This window comes from Apodemus sylvaticus, chromosome X (assembly GCF_947179515.1).
Source record: "Apodemus sylvaticus chromosome X, mApoSyl1.1, whole genome shotgun sequence".
Classification (NCBI taxonomy): Eukaryota; Metazoa; Chordata; class Mammalia; order Rodentia; family Muridae; genus Apodemus; species Apodemus sylvaticus.
In genome coordinates this window covers 150195093-150213867 of record NC_067495.1, presented here as the reverse complement: position 1 = coordinate 150213867, position 18775 = coordinate 150195093, and the positions used below count along the sequence as shown (strand labels likewise).

General features: G+C 40.9%; 1 protein-coding gene across 3 annotated transcripts in view; it reads right to left on the bottom strand.

Annotated features, from left to right (window-relative positions):
• Window positions 1-18394, bottom strand: part of Tktl1 (transketolase like 1) — a 29103-nt gene extending 10709 nt beyond the window's left edge. Inside the window, exons 1-8 of one of the 3 annotated variants that reach the window (XM_052170070.1) lie at window positions 18261-18367; window positions 13974-14091; window positions 12264-12293; window positions 6429-6610; window positions 4812-5003; window positions 4605-4732; window positions 1243-1436; window positions 661-825 (exon numbers count right to left, since the gene is read on the bottom strand). In XM_052170070.1, the coding sequence (XP_052026030.1) occupies window positions 661-825; window positions 1243-1436; window positions 4605-4732; window positions 4812-5003; window positions 6429-6610; window positions 12264-12293; window positions 13974-14091; window positions 18261-18367 (1116 nt within the window). Of the gene's footprint in view, window positions 1-660; window positions 826-1242; window positions 1437-4604; window positions 4733-4811; window positions 5004-6428; window positions 6611-12263; window positions 12294-13973; window positions 14092-18260 lie in introns of all 3 variants that reach the window. The other 2 variants (XM_052170071.1, XM_052170072.1) reach the window with 2 other exon arrangements.
• Between the last annotated feature and the right edge of the window lie 381 nt (window positions 18395-18775).

Below are 18775 nucleotides of genomic sequence, written 5' to 3'. Positions count from 1 at the left end.
GAGGCAGGCAAATATCTGAGTTTGACACCAGCCTGCCTGGTCTACAGAATGAGTTCCATAATATCCAGGGCTACATAGAGAAACCCTGTCTCAACCTCCCCAACCCCAAACAACAAAAATGAATGGTGCATATTATCACTCTGGGTAGAGAAAGAGGCACAGATAAGAAGAGCCTATTTATCCTGGATGCTGGCTTTGAATATTTGTATTCTTACCTTTTAATTCTTTGATAATTTCTAAGTATTGGTATTTTTTTTAATTACAAGAAATTGCTTGAGACAGGGTCACACTATGTTGCACTGGCTGGTTAGGAACTCAGTACATATATCAGGCTTACCTTGAACTCACAGAGATCTGGTAGTTCATTAATCTGTTTGTCTCTTGGTGGCTGTAAAATTGTCTAGTTATAGGTTAGATGGGACAGAAAGGGCTACTAGCAAGCTTAGGACACTTCAGATCTAGAGCAGTCAGTCTTCTGCCTTATATCTGTATGAACAGGATGTCCAGATGGTGTTGGGCAGTTTACATATACCCTGTCCATAAGACATAGAAACCACCTCTTTGACTTTAGGTGACTACTACTGTTTCTGTACAAAGCCTTTCGTAGGCTACTGATAGCTAATGAGAAAAGGACTTGAGAGACCTGCATGATACACTCACCATGTTTTGTTCAGCAATATAACACTGGATGAATCTCTCTGGGTGTTCTTTCTTGAATATATCAGAAAAATTGCAATTGTTGGTGTCACTATCCAGCACAATAACTCTGTCATTTTCATGGCCTAGTTTAGCCAGAGCCAAACCACATGCACGTTGAGTAGACAACTTGAATAAAAAGTCAAGTGGTTAGATTTTCTTGGGAGTACACATAGAAGGAAGTTACTACTTTATAGAATTATAAATTGTCTTGAATAAATTTGAATTACCATTAGTCTCCTTCAGAATTATTCATATGGTGGTTAACACCTGTAACTTCAGAACTCAAGAAGGAGAATGAGTTCAAGTCTAGCCTGGGTTGTAGCTGAGACTTTATTTCAAAACAAATAAACAAAACCTTCCTTTAACCAATCAACCCACACAGCCAAAACAAGAAGAAAGTCAGTTAATAAGAGGAGGCATATTATGTTTACAACTTATAACCATCAGTCAAATTCCATTACTGTTGGCTAACTAGTAAATGAAGATTCTTGTGTATTAAGGAATGATGACGCATGTTATTCAATATTCTACATTTTTGCCTACCATGTCATCAGCTATGTAAACAGAGGGTGAACCCATATATATAGCCATGATGTTAATTTGAGGTGAGTCCTCAATAGGGGGAGATGGTACAAGAATTTTGTTGGTCTGTATCTGGCTCTCAATTAATTTGACAATTGCATCTGCTCTTTCTTTTGGCATTGGCCTTCCATACCAGCTTTCTGTATCTTCAACATCTGCAACAAAACAAAGGATATTTACTCCAGGTGCTTAATGAACCAGATCATCTGAAAGCCACTTTGGGGGAAAAGATATCTGAACAGTAATTGTAGGAATAAGGATCCAACATAGGGTGGGTCGTGGGATGCAACTGCAATAAGGAGCAGCCTAAGAAAGGTCCTGTGGTTTCTGAGGGAAGCACTGATTCACTTGCTGGTGAATGGAGGGCTTAATATAGGAAATGAGGCTGAAAAGATAGACTAGAAGAGTGACATTATTTGTATGAGTTTTTATCTGAAGCAAGATTAAAACCACAAAAGGTCTAGAAGGAGAGTGAAAAATCAGATGTGTTATAGACAGATTGCTGTTGTAGTACTGTGCTTGTAAGAGTGATCAGGAAGCAGAGAGACTCTTCATGAAGCTGCTGCGGTTCAATAAAGATGGCAGGGACTTAGTGACAACTAAGATAGTAGAGAGAAGGAGGAGGGAATGTATATGAGATACACTCTTAGTGATTGGCTATGTAAGGAGGTATGTAAGGCACAGGTGAAGGCAAAGAAAACATTCAGGTTCTGATAGGGGCTCATTGTTAAAGTTGTAATTTACCAAATCTATAGAACCAGAATAAGGCTGGTTTTTGGAGGAGTCATAGATCAGTTTTATTCTAAAATATGTATATCATTTTTGAAAATGGTTACCCATACCTTTTTCAACTTAAACTTGAGAAACTAAATTTGAGGTAGAAAATTCCTTATGACAATCTTGAAATGTGCAAAATTACATCTTGTACTATGTCTAATCTCTCCCCTCCCCAATTTTAACTGTTTAACAGTCCTCCCATTCCTCAGTGGTTTAAGTGAATAAAAAAATGTAATAATGAAAGTGAAAAATAGAGAAACACTCCTCCATTGCTGGTGGGATTGCAAACTGGTACAATCACTCTGGAAATAAATCTGGAGAATCCTCAGAAAATTGGATATAGGATCTACCTGAAGACCCAGCTATACCATTCTTGGGCATATACTCAAAAGATGCCCCACCATGCCACAGGGACACATATTACACTATGTTCATAGCTGTCTTGTTTGTGATAACCAGAAGCTGGAAACAACCCAGATGTTTCATGACAGAAGAATGGATACAGATCTTCCAGTCAGCTATTAAGAATGAGAACATCCTGAGTTTTGCAGGCAAATGGATGGAACTAGAAAATATCCTGAGTGAGGTAACTCAGACCCAAAAGGACATGCATGGTATGTACTCACTAATAAATGGACATTAGCCAAAAAATACACAATACCTAGGACACAACCAAAGGATTCAAGAAAGTTAACAAGATGAAGGACCCAAGTGAGGATGCCTCAATCTCACTTGGGAGGGAGAAGAAACCAATAACAGGAGTGGGAAGGGAGGGAGGGACCTGGGTGGGAAAGGGGACAGGGAGGAAAGAGGGGAATATGACCAGGTATTGCATGGGGGGGGGGAGACTGAAGCCCTGTGGGCCAGCAGAAAGAATGGAAACAGGCAACCTGTGGAGGTAGGAGGTTGGGGGAACCACCCAGAATGTACCAGAGACCTGGGAGGTGAGAGACTCTCAGGACTCAAAGGGAGGGACCTTAGATGAAATGCCTTACAGTGGGGAGAGGGAACTTGTAGATCCCACCTCTAGCAGAAGGACAGGGCATCAAGTGAGGAGTGGGGTTGCCATCCCATAGTAAAATTTCTGACCCAGAATTGTTCCTATTTAAATGAACTGCAGGGATAAAAAATGGAGAAGAGATTGAGGAAAAGGAAGTCCAGTGACAGGCCCCAAGTGGGATCCAGCTTAAGAGGAGGCCTTAAAGCCTAACACTATTACTGAGACTATGGAGCACTCACAAAAAGGGGCCTATCATGGCTGCCCTCTGGAAGACGCAAGAAGCAGCTGAGAGAGTCAGATGCAGATATTTACATCCAACCAATGGTCAGAAGCTGTTGACCCCTGTGGATGAATTAGGGAAAAGCTGGAAGAAGCTGAGGAGGAGGGCGGCCCTGTAGGAGGACCAGCAGTTTCAATTAACCTGCATCCCTGAGATCTCTCAAACAGAGACACCAACCAGGCAGCATACACCAGCTGATATGAGGTCCCCAACACACATACAGCAGAAGACTGCCAGGTCTGGGTTCAGTCAGGAGATGTACCTAACCCTCAAGAGATTGGAAGTCGGGCGGTGGTGGTGCACGCCTGTAATCCCAGCACTCTGGGAGGCAGAGGCAGGCGGATTTCTGAGTTCAAGGCCAGCCTAGTCTACAGAGTGAGTTCCAGGACAGCCAGGGCTACACAGAGAAACCCTGTCTCCAAAAAACCAAACCCAAAGAGAGAGAGGGGGGGAGGAGATAGAGAGAGAGAGAGAGAGAGAGAGAGAGAGAGAGAGAGAGAGAGAGAGAGAGAGAGAGAGATTGGAAGCCCCTGGGAGTAGGGAGGTGTGGTGTGGTGGTGTGGTGGGGGTGGGGACATCTCCTGAAGATGAGGTATGGGATATGGAACAGAGGGTGAACCACGAGGGGGATAAAATCTAGCATGTAAAAAAAAAAAAGATTAAATGAAATTAAGAAAAAAAAGAAAGTGAAAAATCTGAACTGAAATTCTACTGCTTCAGAATGGCCATACTAACTGTATAGTTTGGGATTGGGAAAGTGGTTGAGTGGCTTCCTTAAACTTGCTGATGTTCTTATTTATGAGTTAATTAGAATAAATTTATTTTATTTAAAAAATAAGCCTTTCTTTCCCTAGGCCCCAGTTCCCAACCTTCTGTTCTCTATGTGTTCTTTCAGAAAGTCTGGTCTAGACAAGTGAATATGCATACACCACTTTACTCATGGGCTTACTGCTACATATACCATACTTTCTGACTATGAACCATACAGATCCTTTCCTATTAGGGAACTGTTTTCTCTTGTGAACTGTCCCTCTAGCTACTCCCTTACAAGGGTATAAAAACATTGTTTACTTGGTAGAAGTTTGACCTACCTCTCCAATCCTCACCAGACATACAGTAAAGTCAAGAGAGAGAAGCAGCCTCTAACATGTTACCAGCGTTAAAACTCTGTTCACTAAGGAAATCATCAGTCTAGTCAATGCCTCTTTTTGCCTGTGCTACTTCATGGATAAATGGTTTGAATACTCTTAGAAAGGAAATACTTACTTGGCATGCCTCGGGCCTTGAAGGTTTTGGCAACCACAGCAGTGGGCTTGCCTCTCACTTGAGCTGCCTGTGAGAATACACGGCATAGGGTCTCCACATCACGGCCATCCACTACATAAGTATTCCACCTGTCATTCATTGAGGAGGTTAAATTACAATGAAGGAAGATGGGACAGAAAAAAGACACAGGAACAGAGGCACAATTACCCAAAGGCTTCACAACGCTTCTGGTAGATGTCAATGCAGTGCTCAACAGACATGGAGCTACTGTGTCCAATGCGGTTCACATCAAAGATTGCCATAAGATTGTCCAGATTATAGTAGGATGCAAAGGCAAATGCCTCCCAAACAGAGCCTTCTGTGGATTCCTCATCCCCCAGAAGACAGAATACCCTGTAGCTAGAAACAAATCAAGAAATAATTAGGACTCTTCTGGGGCTCACTTGGGCCACTCAAACAAATGCATTTCAGGGAGACAGAAAGAAAAAGGGGGAAGGGAGGGAGGGAAGGGAGGAAGAGAGAGACCTTGGGAGCTGCTTCAGACCCCAATGTCCTTAAGATAGTTTTCTTCATCAATTCTTCCCTAGCTTAGCAGTGGAAGAAATGAAATCTGAGCCTCATTAGATGGACTTTATTTTTGACTAGCATTCTCATAACAGCCTAATACCATTTTTAAGCTACTTTTATTCCCTTTCTTGGTTTGTCAGCACGCAAGAGGGAATGAGAAAGCAGGTCCCTGAAACATGTAAACAAGGTACATATGTTTTGCTTTTCAGAATGCTCCATTTTTAAAGCAGTTAGTTCTGAACTTAAAATTTTATTTATAATCATCATAGTAATGGAAACATCCTACCTAGGGAGCTTTGCCTAGGATATATAAACAGTATACTTCTCTGCAGCAGAGACATGAGCCATTTATAAAAAAAAATGTACCCTAGACCTCATGAAAATACTGTGGGTTTAAGAAAAGTTTTTGGAAAAACTGTTTTCTTTATTTAATGTGTATGAATGTTTTCTTTGTGTGTATGTCTAAGACAGTGTCAGATCCTCTGGAACTGGAGTTACAGAGAGTTGTAAACTGCTTGCTATGTGGGTGCTGGGAATCCGATCTGGGTCCTCTGGAAGATCGACCAGTGAGTGCTCTTAACTGCTGAGTCACCTATCTTCCTATCTCTTAAGAACAGTTATTAAACTCAAGGTAGTAACTAAGAGGCTACCATGGATAAAACTTTTTAGCAGTTCTGTGAAAATGGAACAAGAAGGCTGCTGGAGGGGTGGAGGAAACACAACCAAGTACTTCCAAAGGGATTCTATGAGTTGGAACAAGGTCTCCAGAGATCTAGGTAGTTATCTCCTGAGATCCTGGGAAAGAGAAGCTCCACACCCTGGAGAAACTGAACCAGAGAAGCTCTGGATTCAGGCAGAGGCATCACAAAGTTCCAGGTCTAAAACAGGCATTTCACTTGTATGCATTACAAGTAGCAGATGAGCACAGGTCCAAAAAAGAGACTGTGAACCAACCCAGTAAAGGACCTGTGTAACTAATATTTGTGTTACTAACATTTTGGGGCCCCTAATGCAAAGTACATGTAGTTCATTCCACAGTGAAAATTTTCAGGACAAAACATGAAGCTATCTCAGAAGATATCAGTGTTCTAATACTGTAGTCACCATTAACGCCCAACAAGAGATGCTAGAACAGTTCCACAAATGTAATTTATTTACTGCTTCAGTTCTGTGTAACCAGACCATCACTGGCTTCTCAAAATAATGAGGCAAAGTGCAGAGGTGGGGCAGTGAAAAAGATTCTGGTAAGCTCCTTACCTGGCTTGGTCAAAGTACTTGCCAGTATATGCCATGCCACAGGCAGCCCCTAGTCCTTGCCCAGGCCATCCTGTTGCCACTTTAACAAATGGTAGTCCCTGTAAGAGAAAAGAGATACTTAGTGAATATAGGAATAGCTTCAGAACATCTGATTTGGGGAGATTTGTGGTATCAAGTGCAGGCTACTCCTTTTTAACCACTGCAACTATCTCTCCCACCCCTCTGGATGAAATCCTCTTTGCCACATCTACAAAGTCCCAGATCAATCTCATAATATGACCTTGCATCAAGCCTAGAGTCTACCCTAAATTGGAAACTGGAGTGACAAATATATGGAGGATGCCCATTGCCAATCCACAGTGTGGTGATAGCAACTGGAGCTTTTAGAATACAGAGGGAGAAACTCAGTGCAAAGTGCAAAATGTAAAGCATTTTCATAAAGTGTTTGGTCCAGTTGTGCATAAGCCAGATGCTTACTCTTTTGGAGAATGTGGGTTCTTCAAGACTAGAAACACAACAGGATCCTTCTGGTTTTGGTCTGCACCTGGAACTGACCCTGTGCCACAGCTCTCCATACCTGAATACCACCGGGAGAGAGCTGGTCTTCCAGGAGTGCTGACACAAGGCTTGCAGGACAGACAAACCACAGTCAGAGAGAACAAGACCAGATATCACCAGAGATAGCCAGATGGTAAGAGATAAGGGCAAGAACATAAGCAACAGAAACCAAGGCTACTTGCATCATCAGAACCCAGTTCTCCCACCACAGAGCCCTGGTTACCCAAATACACCAGAAAAGCAAAACTCTGACTTAAAATCACATCTCATGATGATGATAGTGGACTTTAAGAAGGACATAAATAATTCCCTTAAAGAAATACAGAAGAACACAAGTAACCAGGTAGAATCCCTTAAAGAGGAAACATAAAAAAATCCCTTAAAGAATTACAGGAAAACACAACCAAACAGGTGAAGGAACTGAACAAAAAGCATCCAGGATCTGGAAATAGAACCAATAAAGAAATCACAAAGGGAGACAACCCTGGAGATAGAAAACCTAGGAAAGAGATCAGGAGTCATAGACACAAGCATCACCAACATAATACAAGAGATAGAAGAGACCATAGAAAACATTGATACAAGAGTCAAAGAAAATGCAAAATGCACAAAGCTCCCGATCCAAAACATCTGGGAAATCCAGGACGCAATGAGAAGACCAAACTTAAGGATAATAGGTATAGAAGAAATTGAAGATTCTCAACTCAAAGGGCCAGTAAATATCTTCAACAAAATTATAGAAGAAAACTTCCCTAACCTAAAGAAAGAGATGCCCACGAACATACAAGAAGTCATCAGAACTCCAAACAGACTGGACCAGAACAGAAATACCTCCTGTCACATAATAATCAAAATACCAAATGCACTAAACAAAGAAAGAATATTAAAAACAGTAAGGGAAAAAGGCCAAGTAACATATAAAGGCAGACCTATCAGAATTACACCAGACTTTTCACTAGAGACTATGAAAGCCAGAAGATCCTGGGCAGATCTCATGCAGACTCTAAGAGAACACAAATGACAGCCCAGGCTACTATACCCAGCAAAACTCTCAGTCACCATAGATGGAGAAAACAAGATATTCCATGACAAAACCAAATTTCCACAATATCTTTCCACAAATCCAGCCCTACAAAGGATAACAGATGGAAAACGTCAACACAAGGAGGGAAACTACACCCTAGAAAAAGCAAGAAAGTAATTTTCTTTCAACAAACCCAAAAGAAGATAACCACACAAACATAAAAATAACATCAAAAATAACAGGAAGCAACAATTACTATTCCTTTATATCTCTTAACGTCAGTGGATTCAATTCTCCAATAAAAAGACATAGACTGGATACATAAACAGGACCCAGAATTTTGCTGCACACAGGAAATGCACCTCAGTGACAAAGACAGACACTACCTCAGAGTAAAGGGCTGGAAAGCAATTTTCCAAGCAAATGGTCCCAAGAAACAAGCTGGAGTAGACCCTCTAATATCAGATAATATCGACTTTCAACCAAAAATTATCAAAAAAAAGATAAGGAAGGATACTTCATATTCATCAAGGGAAAAATATACCAAGAAGAACTCTCAATTCTGAACATCTATGCTCCAAATGCAAGGGCACCCTCATTCATAAAAGAAACTTTACTAAAGCTCAAAGCACACATTGCACCTCACACAATAATAGTGGGAGACTTCACCACCCCACTCTCATCAAGGGACAGATCAGGGAAACACAAACTAAACAGGGACACAGTGAAACTAACAGAAGTTATGAACCAAATGGATGTAATAGATATCTATAGAACATTTCATCCTAAAACAAGAACATACATGGTATGTACTCACTGATAAGTGGATATTAGTCAAAGAGAGTGGAATACTCATGATACAATATGGACCAAATGAATCTCAAGAGGAAGGAAGACCAAAAGTGGATGCTTCAGTACTACTTAGAAGGAGGAACACAATAATAAGGGAAGTAAAGGGTTGGAGGGACTTGGGAGGAAGAAGAGGGGGAGGGGAAAAGAGGGGGAAGAATCAGGTATGGAAGGAGATGAAGGAGATGTACAGAGTGTCAGGAAATTGAACAGAGGTGTATAGCAATGGGGGTGGGGAACTGGGGGTAGCAACCAGAAAGTCCCAGATGGTGGGGAAAGTAAGAGCCTTCCAGGACCCCACAGGGATGACATTAGCTGAAATAGCCAACAAAAGGAAAGGAAAAACTGTCAAGACCATATCCATAGGTTAGGCATCCGTCCCCCCTCCCCCGCCCCCGTTGAGGGATGGGGCTACCCACCCATCTCCAAAATTTTTACCCAGACTTGTTCCTGTCTAAAGCAAATACAGGGACAAAGAGTGGAGCAGAGACAAAGGAAAGGCCATCTAGTGACTGCCCCTCCTGGGGATCCATCCCATATACAGTCACCAAACTGAGACAGTATTGTGGATGCCAACAAGTGCTTGCGGACAGGAGCCTGATATAGCTGTCTCCTGAGAGGCTCTGCCAGTGCCTGACAAATACAGAGGTGGATGCTCTCAGCCAACCAATGGACTGAGCACAGGGTCCCCAATGGAGGAGTTACAGAAAGGACTGAAGGAGCTGAAGGGATTTGCAACTCCATAGGAATAACAACAATATCAACCCACCAAACCTCCCAGGGTGTAAAACACCAACCAAAGAGTATAGAGGGGATATTCATGGCTCCAGCTGGATAGTAGCAGAGGACTGACTTATCTGGCATCACTGGGAGGGGAGCCCCTTGGTCCAGTGGAAGCTTGATGACCCAGGATAGGGGAATGCTAGGCTGCTGAGGCAGGAGTGGGGGGCAGGGGGAAGTACTCTCATAAAGGCAGGGTGAGGGAGAAGTGGATGGGGGCTTGTGGAGGGGAAAGTGGGAATGGTGGTAACATTTGAAATGTAAATAAATAAAATAACCAATAAAAATAAATACATTTAAAAAAAGAATAGAAACACAAAAGTGAATATTCTAGTCAGTGTCAATGTTTGTGATTAATCATTTTCTGTCACTCTATCTCCCCTTAGCTAATATCCATTAATTTATACATAGCAGGTTACCAGTGTTCCATGGAAAGAATGTGTCCCCTATACAGGACACAAAACCATGCCAAAGTGTTGCTGCTTTAGTAGGAGATACCTTGTTTCTGAGCTTACAGACACATTAAATTTATTTATTGCCACTATCTGCCAGTAACAGCAGCAGATGTGAAGTGGATTGAACCTGAACCTAGGAGATAAGCTGTGTGTGCTGCAGATGCCAGAATTGGAAGGTAGAGCTACCTGCACCTTTGGAGCTCAGAAGATTATATCATGAGTGACTCTGAGATATTGAACATTGAGCTACAGGATTTGATTTATATGTCTGGACTGTGGGTTTTACTTTGACTGTTTCTATACCCTCATTCTCCCTTTTGTAGAAAGTATATAACTTATTTTTTTTTTATTTTGTAAGATCCCAGTTAAGAGACTTTGATCTTTTAAACAGACATTAAATTTGTAAAGTGTTGGAATTCTTTAAAAATGTGACTTTTAAAGTTGTATTGTATTTTATAATACATTAATATGAAATTAGGGAACAAACAAGAAAGGAAAGGTTATGGTTTAACAGTGATAAGTCTGTGTCAAGTTGACAAGAGATGGAGTATGCTAGTTAGGTTTTTTTTTTTTTGTCAACTTGACACAACTTAGTGTTACTTAAAAAGGAACCTCAATTGAAGAATTATCTCAATAGGTCAATAGGAGTGGCTCATTTCTATGTCTCATACAGTCTGTCTTGGTTGATGATTTATTTCAGAAGGCCCAGTTCTATCACACTGTAGGTAGTACCATCCCTAGGCAAGGGGGCCTATATTGTGTAAGAAAGCTGGCTGTGGTATAGCTGTGTCTTCAGGTGTATCTATTTCCAATTTTCTGAGGAATCTCCAGACTGATTCCAAGAGTGGTTGTACCAGTTTGCAATCCCACCAGCAGTGGAGGAGTGTTCCTCTTTCTTCACATCCTCTTCAGCATCTGCTGTCACCTGAGTTTTTGATCTTAGCCATTCTGACTGGTGTGAGGTGAAATCTCAGGGTTGTTTTGATTTGCATTTCCCTGATCTCTAAGGACTTTGAACATTTCTTTAAGTGTTTCTCAGTCCTTTGAGATTCCTCTGTTGTGAATTCTCTTAGTTCTATACCCCATTTTTTGACTGGGTTGTTGGTTAACTTCTTGAGTTCTTTAAATATTTTGGATATCAGTCCTCTATCATATGTGGGGTTAGTGAAAAAAAATTCCAATGCCCCACCAAAATGCCACAGGGGCACCCATTCCACTATGTTCATAGCTGCCTTATTTGTGACAGCCAGAAGCTGGAAACAACCCAGATGTCCCACAACAGAAGAATGGATACAGAAAATGTGGTACATTTACACAATGGAGTACCACTCAGGTATTAAGAATGAGGACATCCTGAGTTTTGCAGGTAAATGGATGGAACTAGCAAATATCATCCTGAGTGAGGTAACACAGACACAAAAGGACATGCATGATATGTATTCATTGATAAGTGAATATTAGCCAAAAAAGTACAGAATACCCAGGACACAACCAGAGGACTTAAGGTTAACAAGCTGAAGGACCCAAGTGAGGACGTCTCAATCCCACTTGGAAGGAAGAATAAAGCAGTCATGGGGGGGTAGGGAGGGAGGGACGTGGGAAGGAGAGGAGACAGGGAAGGGAGGGGTGGGAATATGATAAGGTATTGAGGGGAGAACAGGAGTGAAGCCCTGAGGGCCAGCAGAAGAATGGAAACAGGCAACCTCAGGAGGCAGGAGGTAAGGGAACCCTCTAGACTGTACTGGAGACCTGGGAGGTGAGAGACTCTTAGGACTCAAAGCGAGGGACCTTGGATGAAGTAGTCTACAGTGGGGAGGGGGGACTTGTAGATCCCACCTCCAGCAGAAAGGGCATCAAGTGAGGGATAGGGTTGTCATCTTACAGTCAAAACTCTGACCCAGAATTATTCCTGTCTGAATGAATTGCAGAGACAAAAATGGAGAAGAAATTGAGAGAAAGGAGGTCCAGTGACAGGCTCAAATTGGGATCCAACTCAAGGGGAGGCTTCAAGGCCCAACACTGTTACTGATGCTGTGCTGTGCTTATAGACAGAAGCCTAGCATGACTGTCCTCTGAGAGGCCCAACAAGCAGCTGAAAGAGTCAGATACAGATACTCACACCCAACCAATGGACAGAAACTGGAGACCCTCATGATTGAATTGGGGAACAGCTGAAAAAAGCTGAGGAGAAGGGCAACCCTGTAGGACGACCAGCAGTCTTAACTGACCTGGACCCCTGAGATCCAGGCAGCATACACAAGTTGATATGAAGCCCCCAACTCATATACAGCAGAGAACTGCAGGGTCTGGACTCAGTTAGAGAAGATGCCCCTAACGCTAGAGATACTTGAAGCCCTAGGGAGTGAGAAGGCCTGGTGGGGTGGGAGTGGAGGATGGGGACATCCTCTTTGAGCCGGGGTGGGAGGAAGTTGTGGGGAAGTATGGGATGGGGAGTGATTTGGGTTTCATCTTTTGGCATGGAGTTAGTCTCCTCTCAAGAGTAGGAGACTGTTGGACAGATTGAGATTATGGGTTGGGTACCAACAAGAAGCCTGATATAGCACAACTGAATATAGTACCTGAAAAGGTTTCTTATCCTACTTTCTTTTAAATAGGCTGTTTTTGTAGTTTAGCGTGGCTGGGGACTATGTAGTTTATGCTGGCCTCAAACTTGGTAATTTTCCTGTCTCAGCTGCCTAAGTGTATAGATTATAGGTCACACCCAGCTAGAGTTCTTTTCTTTTTCTTATCAACTATTATGCATTGAGGGGCACAGTACACCCCCAAAAGAAAGAATTTGCTTCCAAGCAATGCTTATCTTTCTTCAAGCATAAGCATGTTTCATGACGTTCCTACAAAGAATTTTTGGCCACTTCCCAGGTCTCCTTATGTAGAAAAATAAAAGAAAGTTGGCAAAATTAAAAACCCTTCAGTTTTCAGTTGATGCTTCTTCCAAGTCATCCTTAGTTTTCTGCAAGTTCAGCAAGGCAGATGATGTCACCTGTATCTCAAAGCAGAACAGAGGATGGAATAATATGATCTGCCAATGGGGACTTCAATACTAGATAGAGTGAGGTAGAGTACTACAAAAAGAAAGAAAGAAAGAAAGAAAGAAAGAAAGAAAGAAAGAAAGAAAGAAAGAAAGAAAGAGAAAGAAAGAAAGAAAAAGAAAGAAAGAAAGAAAAAGAAAGAAAGAAAAAGAAAGAAAGAAAGAAAAAGAAAGAAAGAAAGAAAAAGAAAGAAAGAAAGAAAAAGAAAGAAAAAGAAAGAAAGAAAGAAAGAAAGAAAGAAAGAAAGAAAGAAAGAAAGAAAGAAAGAAAGAAAGAAAGAAAGAAAGAAAGAGAAAAGGAAAGATGGCCAGCTGCCACATGCCATCTTTCCTGGCACACATATAATATGGTTCTAGAATATACTTCATACTGTATGTTGAAGTAGTAGAACATACTTCATACTGTAACTAAACTTACTAGAACAACTTCATACTGTAACTAAAAACAAACAAACAAACAAAATAGCAAATGGCTCATTTTAAGCCTATTGATACATATTGCCTTTAAAAAGTATGTTAAAAAGCAAGCTTCAAGCCAGGTACACACCATAATCCCAAAACTCAGAAGTTGAAGGTAGGTAGCAAGATAAAGAGTTCATGGTCAGCTTGGGTTACATGGTGAGCTGAAGGCTAGTTTAGGCTATACAAGACCTTGTCCTCTTCTAAAAAAAAAAAAAAAGAAAAGAAAAGAAAAGAAAAGAAAAAGAAAAAGAACCAACCCAACCCAAACAAACAAAACCAAAAACAAAGCCCCATTGCCAAAACAAAACAACAACAACAAAAATACAACCAACCAAAAACAACAAGTAGCAGTATTCCCATCACCATACCTTTGAAAGGATGCATCGGTCATTGTCTGGGTTTTCAGGGTCTTCCTGTTTATATCTCATTGTATAGAAGAACAGCACAGACATGATCTCAGCAGCACTACTGCACGGCGTGAGATGGCTGAAAGGCAGATATGATGCAAGTCATTTCTCACAGGCAAATGATTACCAACGGGCACTGTGTATTTTTTTTATTCGATATATTCTTTATTTACATTTCAAGTGATTTTTCCCTTTCCTGGATCCCCCCTCCCTGAAAGTCCCATAAACCCTCTTCCCTCCCCCTGTTCCCCAATCCACCCCTTCCCACTTCCCTGTCCTGGTATTTCCCTACACTGCTGCACTGAGCTTTTCCAGGACCAGGGCCACTCCTTTCTTCTTCTTGGGCACCATTTGACATGTGCATTGTGTCTTGGGTATTCCAAGTTTCTAGGCTAATATCCACTTATCAGTGAGTGCATACCATGAGTGTTCTTTGTATTTTTTATGTATAGCAGCAGTACACTGTATCTTTCAACTAAAAGCAACAGTCATTTCCCCTAACCCAACTGAATTCAGCCAAGAATTGGGGATGCTGGGCCATGACCCCCCTATGCTTGAAGCACTAAGGGCCATTTGAGAGGTCAACAACCTCCCAATCCCTCTTTCTCTCTGCACACAATGACACACTCTGAACCTAGCACTCTTCTATCAGAGGAGGACCATGTACTTGGGCTTATGCTCAAGTAACTGACTTGAGCATTCGTTCCCTCATGTTATCATTTGTAGAACTTCCATATGCTTTATTCTATCAGAACCACCATATAGATTCAATTCTACTACTTCAAATGAATTTTTCTTTTTAAAGATTTTGTAACTTATGTATTTGGGTATTTTGTCTAAAAATACATTTGTACATCAGAAAAGGGCATTGAATACCATGGGACTAGAGTAGTAGATGGCTATGAGCCACCATGTGGGTGCTGGGAATTGAATTCAGGACCTCTGAAAGAGCAGCCACTGCTTTTAACCACTGAACCATTCCTCCAACCCCTAAAATGAATTTCTTATAGGAGAGAGAGAACAGGACAGGAAATAAAACCTACTCCCTGAAAATATATCCCAGCTATTCATTTGACAGAGCATTAATATTCAAAAGATAAGGAACTCAAAAATTTATCAACTTAAAATGGGCAAATCATTTAAATAGATTTTTCAAAGAAAGAAGAAAGAATGGGCAAGCCAACAACTATACAAAAATATTTAGCATCATTAGTTATCAAAAATGTAAATCTAAACTACAATAAGGGCCAGACATGGTGGCCAATACCTGCAATCCCAGGATTCAAGAGACTGAAGCTGGAAGCTATCTTAGAAGTAACATGTGGGTGACCAAGTTTGATCCCCAGCATCGAAAAATCAAACAAACAACTATAATGAACTATCATCTCACCCTATCAAAAAAAACTATTATAAAAAGCAAAGATGTGTTTGCTTTGTAAAACCAAGGACTCCAGTTCAGTCACCAGATCCAAAGCTTTAAAAAACAAAATAAAATAAAAACAATGGAGAGAGACCTCTGTACTATCTAATCTATTTCAGGATAAGGTGGGCTTGTAATAAGCATTTCTTTTTAAATGATTGCCCCAGAACTAACTCTGTAGATCAGGCTGGCCTCCAACTCAGAGATTAAAGGCATATGCCACCATGCCTGTCTAATATTGGCCTCCTTAAACCCATTTCTCTGTATTTGATAAAATTAAAAGACATAAATAAATGTATTTGCTTCATTAAAAGAAAAAAGAAAAAAGCTTGGCTGGACAGTTGGTTTATGCCTTTAATTCCAGCACCTGGGAGGCAGAGTCAGGCAGATCTCTGAGTTTGAGACCAACCTGGTCTACAGAGTGAGTTTCAGGACAGCCAGAGCTACACAGAGAAACCATGTCTGGAGGAAAAAAAAGCCTAGTGTGATGCCATGTGTGATGCCATGCAACTGTAACCCCAGTAGGGGATGGTAGTCATGGTAGTAGACCTGAGATAACATTAAGACCCATAAACAAAAATGTAAAACACAAAAAAATCTTGTGTCTTAACTATACTGTCCTCTTTATGTCATAGTTCAGGTTTCAGGACAAATTAGTTTTGTAGTGCTAGGGATGTAACTTATGGCCTTACACATGCTAGGCAGATAGTCTAATACTGAGATGCACTCCCAACCCCAGGGCATGATGAAAAAAACCATGCAAAGTACTTTGTGTGGCTACAAGGGCATGAAATTAGAAACTAACAGAAAAACAGAAAACATTCAACTTAGTTCTGGAAATTAAATAATGAACTCTTATACAAACCAAAGGAAAAAATATTACAAAGAAAATTAGTAACAGATGCATGAAAATAAAAGCAAAACCCAAATCTTATGCAGTAAAAGCGGTGCAATGAAAAATGTATAGCTAAAACTCATTTTTAATTATTTCCTTTCTTACCTTTTTTGTTTGTTTTTTTTCAAGACAGAGTTTCCCTGTGTAGTCTTGGATGTCCTAGAACTTGCTCTGTAGACAAAGCTGGCTTCAAAATCACAGAGATCTGCCTGCCTCTGCCTAACAAGCGCTGGGAGTATAGGCATACACCACCACTGCCTGGCTTTTTTGTAACAATTTCTAACCAACAACTTATTTTTACTACTTAAGGAACTAAAAAAGAACTAAACCAAAACCCTTTAAGAGAAGGAAAGAATAATAAAGATCACAGCAGAAATTAAAAAAAAAATGGTGTGGCAAATGGGGGAGAAAATCTACAAAACTAAACTTATTTTTTTGTGCAAAACTGGTGATTAAGACCAGGGCATATTAGGTAAGTGCTTTGCTCTGAAGTACAATCCACAGGATCCCAAGTTGGTTCTTTTGAAAGATTAGCAAAGATTTAGCTAGAACAAAAAAAGCAAAACTATGAAAAAAACGGAAATACTCAGAAAATGAAAATGGGGCTATTATGTCATCCCTACAAAAATGAACAAGAATTTTTACAATAAGATGAACAATTGTACCCTAAAAAAAAAAACTTTATCAAAGTAACTGAAAAAATTCCTAGAAAGAGAAAACTTAATAAGAGTGGTTCAGTTTTAGTAAGCCTGAATAGACATACAAGTATTAGTTTATTGAAAAACTGTGGAGAAGACAGGTGTAGTGGTATGTGCCTTTAATCCCAGCACTCTGGAGGCAGAGGCAGAAGAATCTTTGTGAGTTACAGGTCAGCTCGGTCTACACTTTGAATTCCAGGACAGCAAGTACTATGTAAATACATATGTATGTGTGTGTGTGTATACATATATATGTATATATAAATATATATACACATATATATGTATATATATTTACATAGTAAATATGTACACATATTTGCATAGTAAATATGTACACGTATTTACATAGTAAATATATGGTAAATATGTATATATGTTTACATAGTAAATATATATACTGTTTACATAGTAAATATATATACATGTTTACAAAGTAAATGTATACATGTTTACATAGTATATATATTTACATAGTATATATACATATTTGCATTTACATATATATGAACCCCCAAAAGAAAAAAGAAAAAGAAAAACTGTGGGGAAAAAACTGTGGACAAGTAGTGTTTTAGGCCTTAATCCCAAATACTGTGGAGGCAGGATAATTCTTTGGATTCAGTTCAGGGCTGGCCTGGACCACATAGACAAAACAACCTTTTCTTTATCAATATCAGTGCTAAATTACCTTTAACAAATATCAGCAAACCCACTAACCAATATTTTTTATGAGCCATCCACTATTTTTTGAAAGTATACTTCTTTTGTGCTACTGCCTCTCACATTTCCTCTTTCCTGCCCTACCTCTTGGAGCACTGTCCCTCTGGTGTGCTCTCAAGAGCGCTGAATTTATTTTCCTGAGTAATGGCCACACAGTCATGACCAACCCCAATTCCAATGCAATTGCTTATACGTATAACAAAACACTATTTCTAGCTAAAATGCCAAACTAGAGCTAGCTTCATAAATACGGGGGAACACTGCTCATTCACCCAATTGGGTTCTAGATTTTTCCTTACTAAGGAGGTCTTATAGGCTTCCAGAACTTTGGTCACAATGTAGTCAGGGGTGTACCCCTGCCACCAGGGCTGAAGAGGACTGAACCTCATGGGCATCTAGAAGCAGTAGGTGGCCCCCAGAAGGCAGAAAATGGAGGATAACGGCAGGTTCCCTTCACTTCACAGCTTCAGAAAGAACTGAAGAACCGCATGGTAAGGCCTTCCCAGGCCCTTTACCTAGTGGTCGAGGAACTTGTGGCCCTTATGGAACGGATTCGCAGGCGGTTGGCCATGTCCCGTAACACCTGCAATGTCTTCTCATCAGGCCCAGTGTTGTGGGCCATCCCACCGCTTGCCTCAGCTTCTGACATCCTTCCTCTTCGTTGTGCTCCGCAGCATTAAATGGCTGCCTCAGCCTTGCCGCTCAGTTAAAAGGTCTCGGCATGCCCGCCCAGTCACGCCCCGCCCAGTCACGCCCCGCCCAGTCACGCCCCGCCCAGTCACGCCCTTTCTTGTCACCAACTGATCCCTCCGCGCTTGCGCATGCGCAAGCGCTCGCTTATGGGGGCTTATGCTTCAACTATCTCTGTCCATCCCTCCGCCACAAGTCCTTGATTCGATCATAAGTTTATCTCCGTGTGTGTCCCACCAAATGTCCCTCCACCATGAATTTACTCCTTTGTTGTGTGCATGTAGTCTTCCACTACTCACTGCACATATAGTCTGCCGTTGTCGCACATGTATCTCTTCAC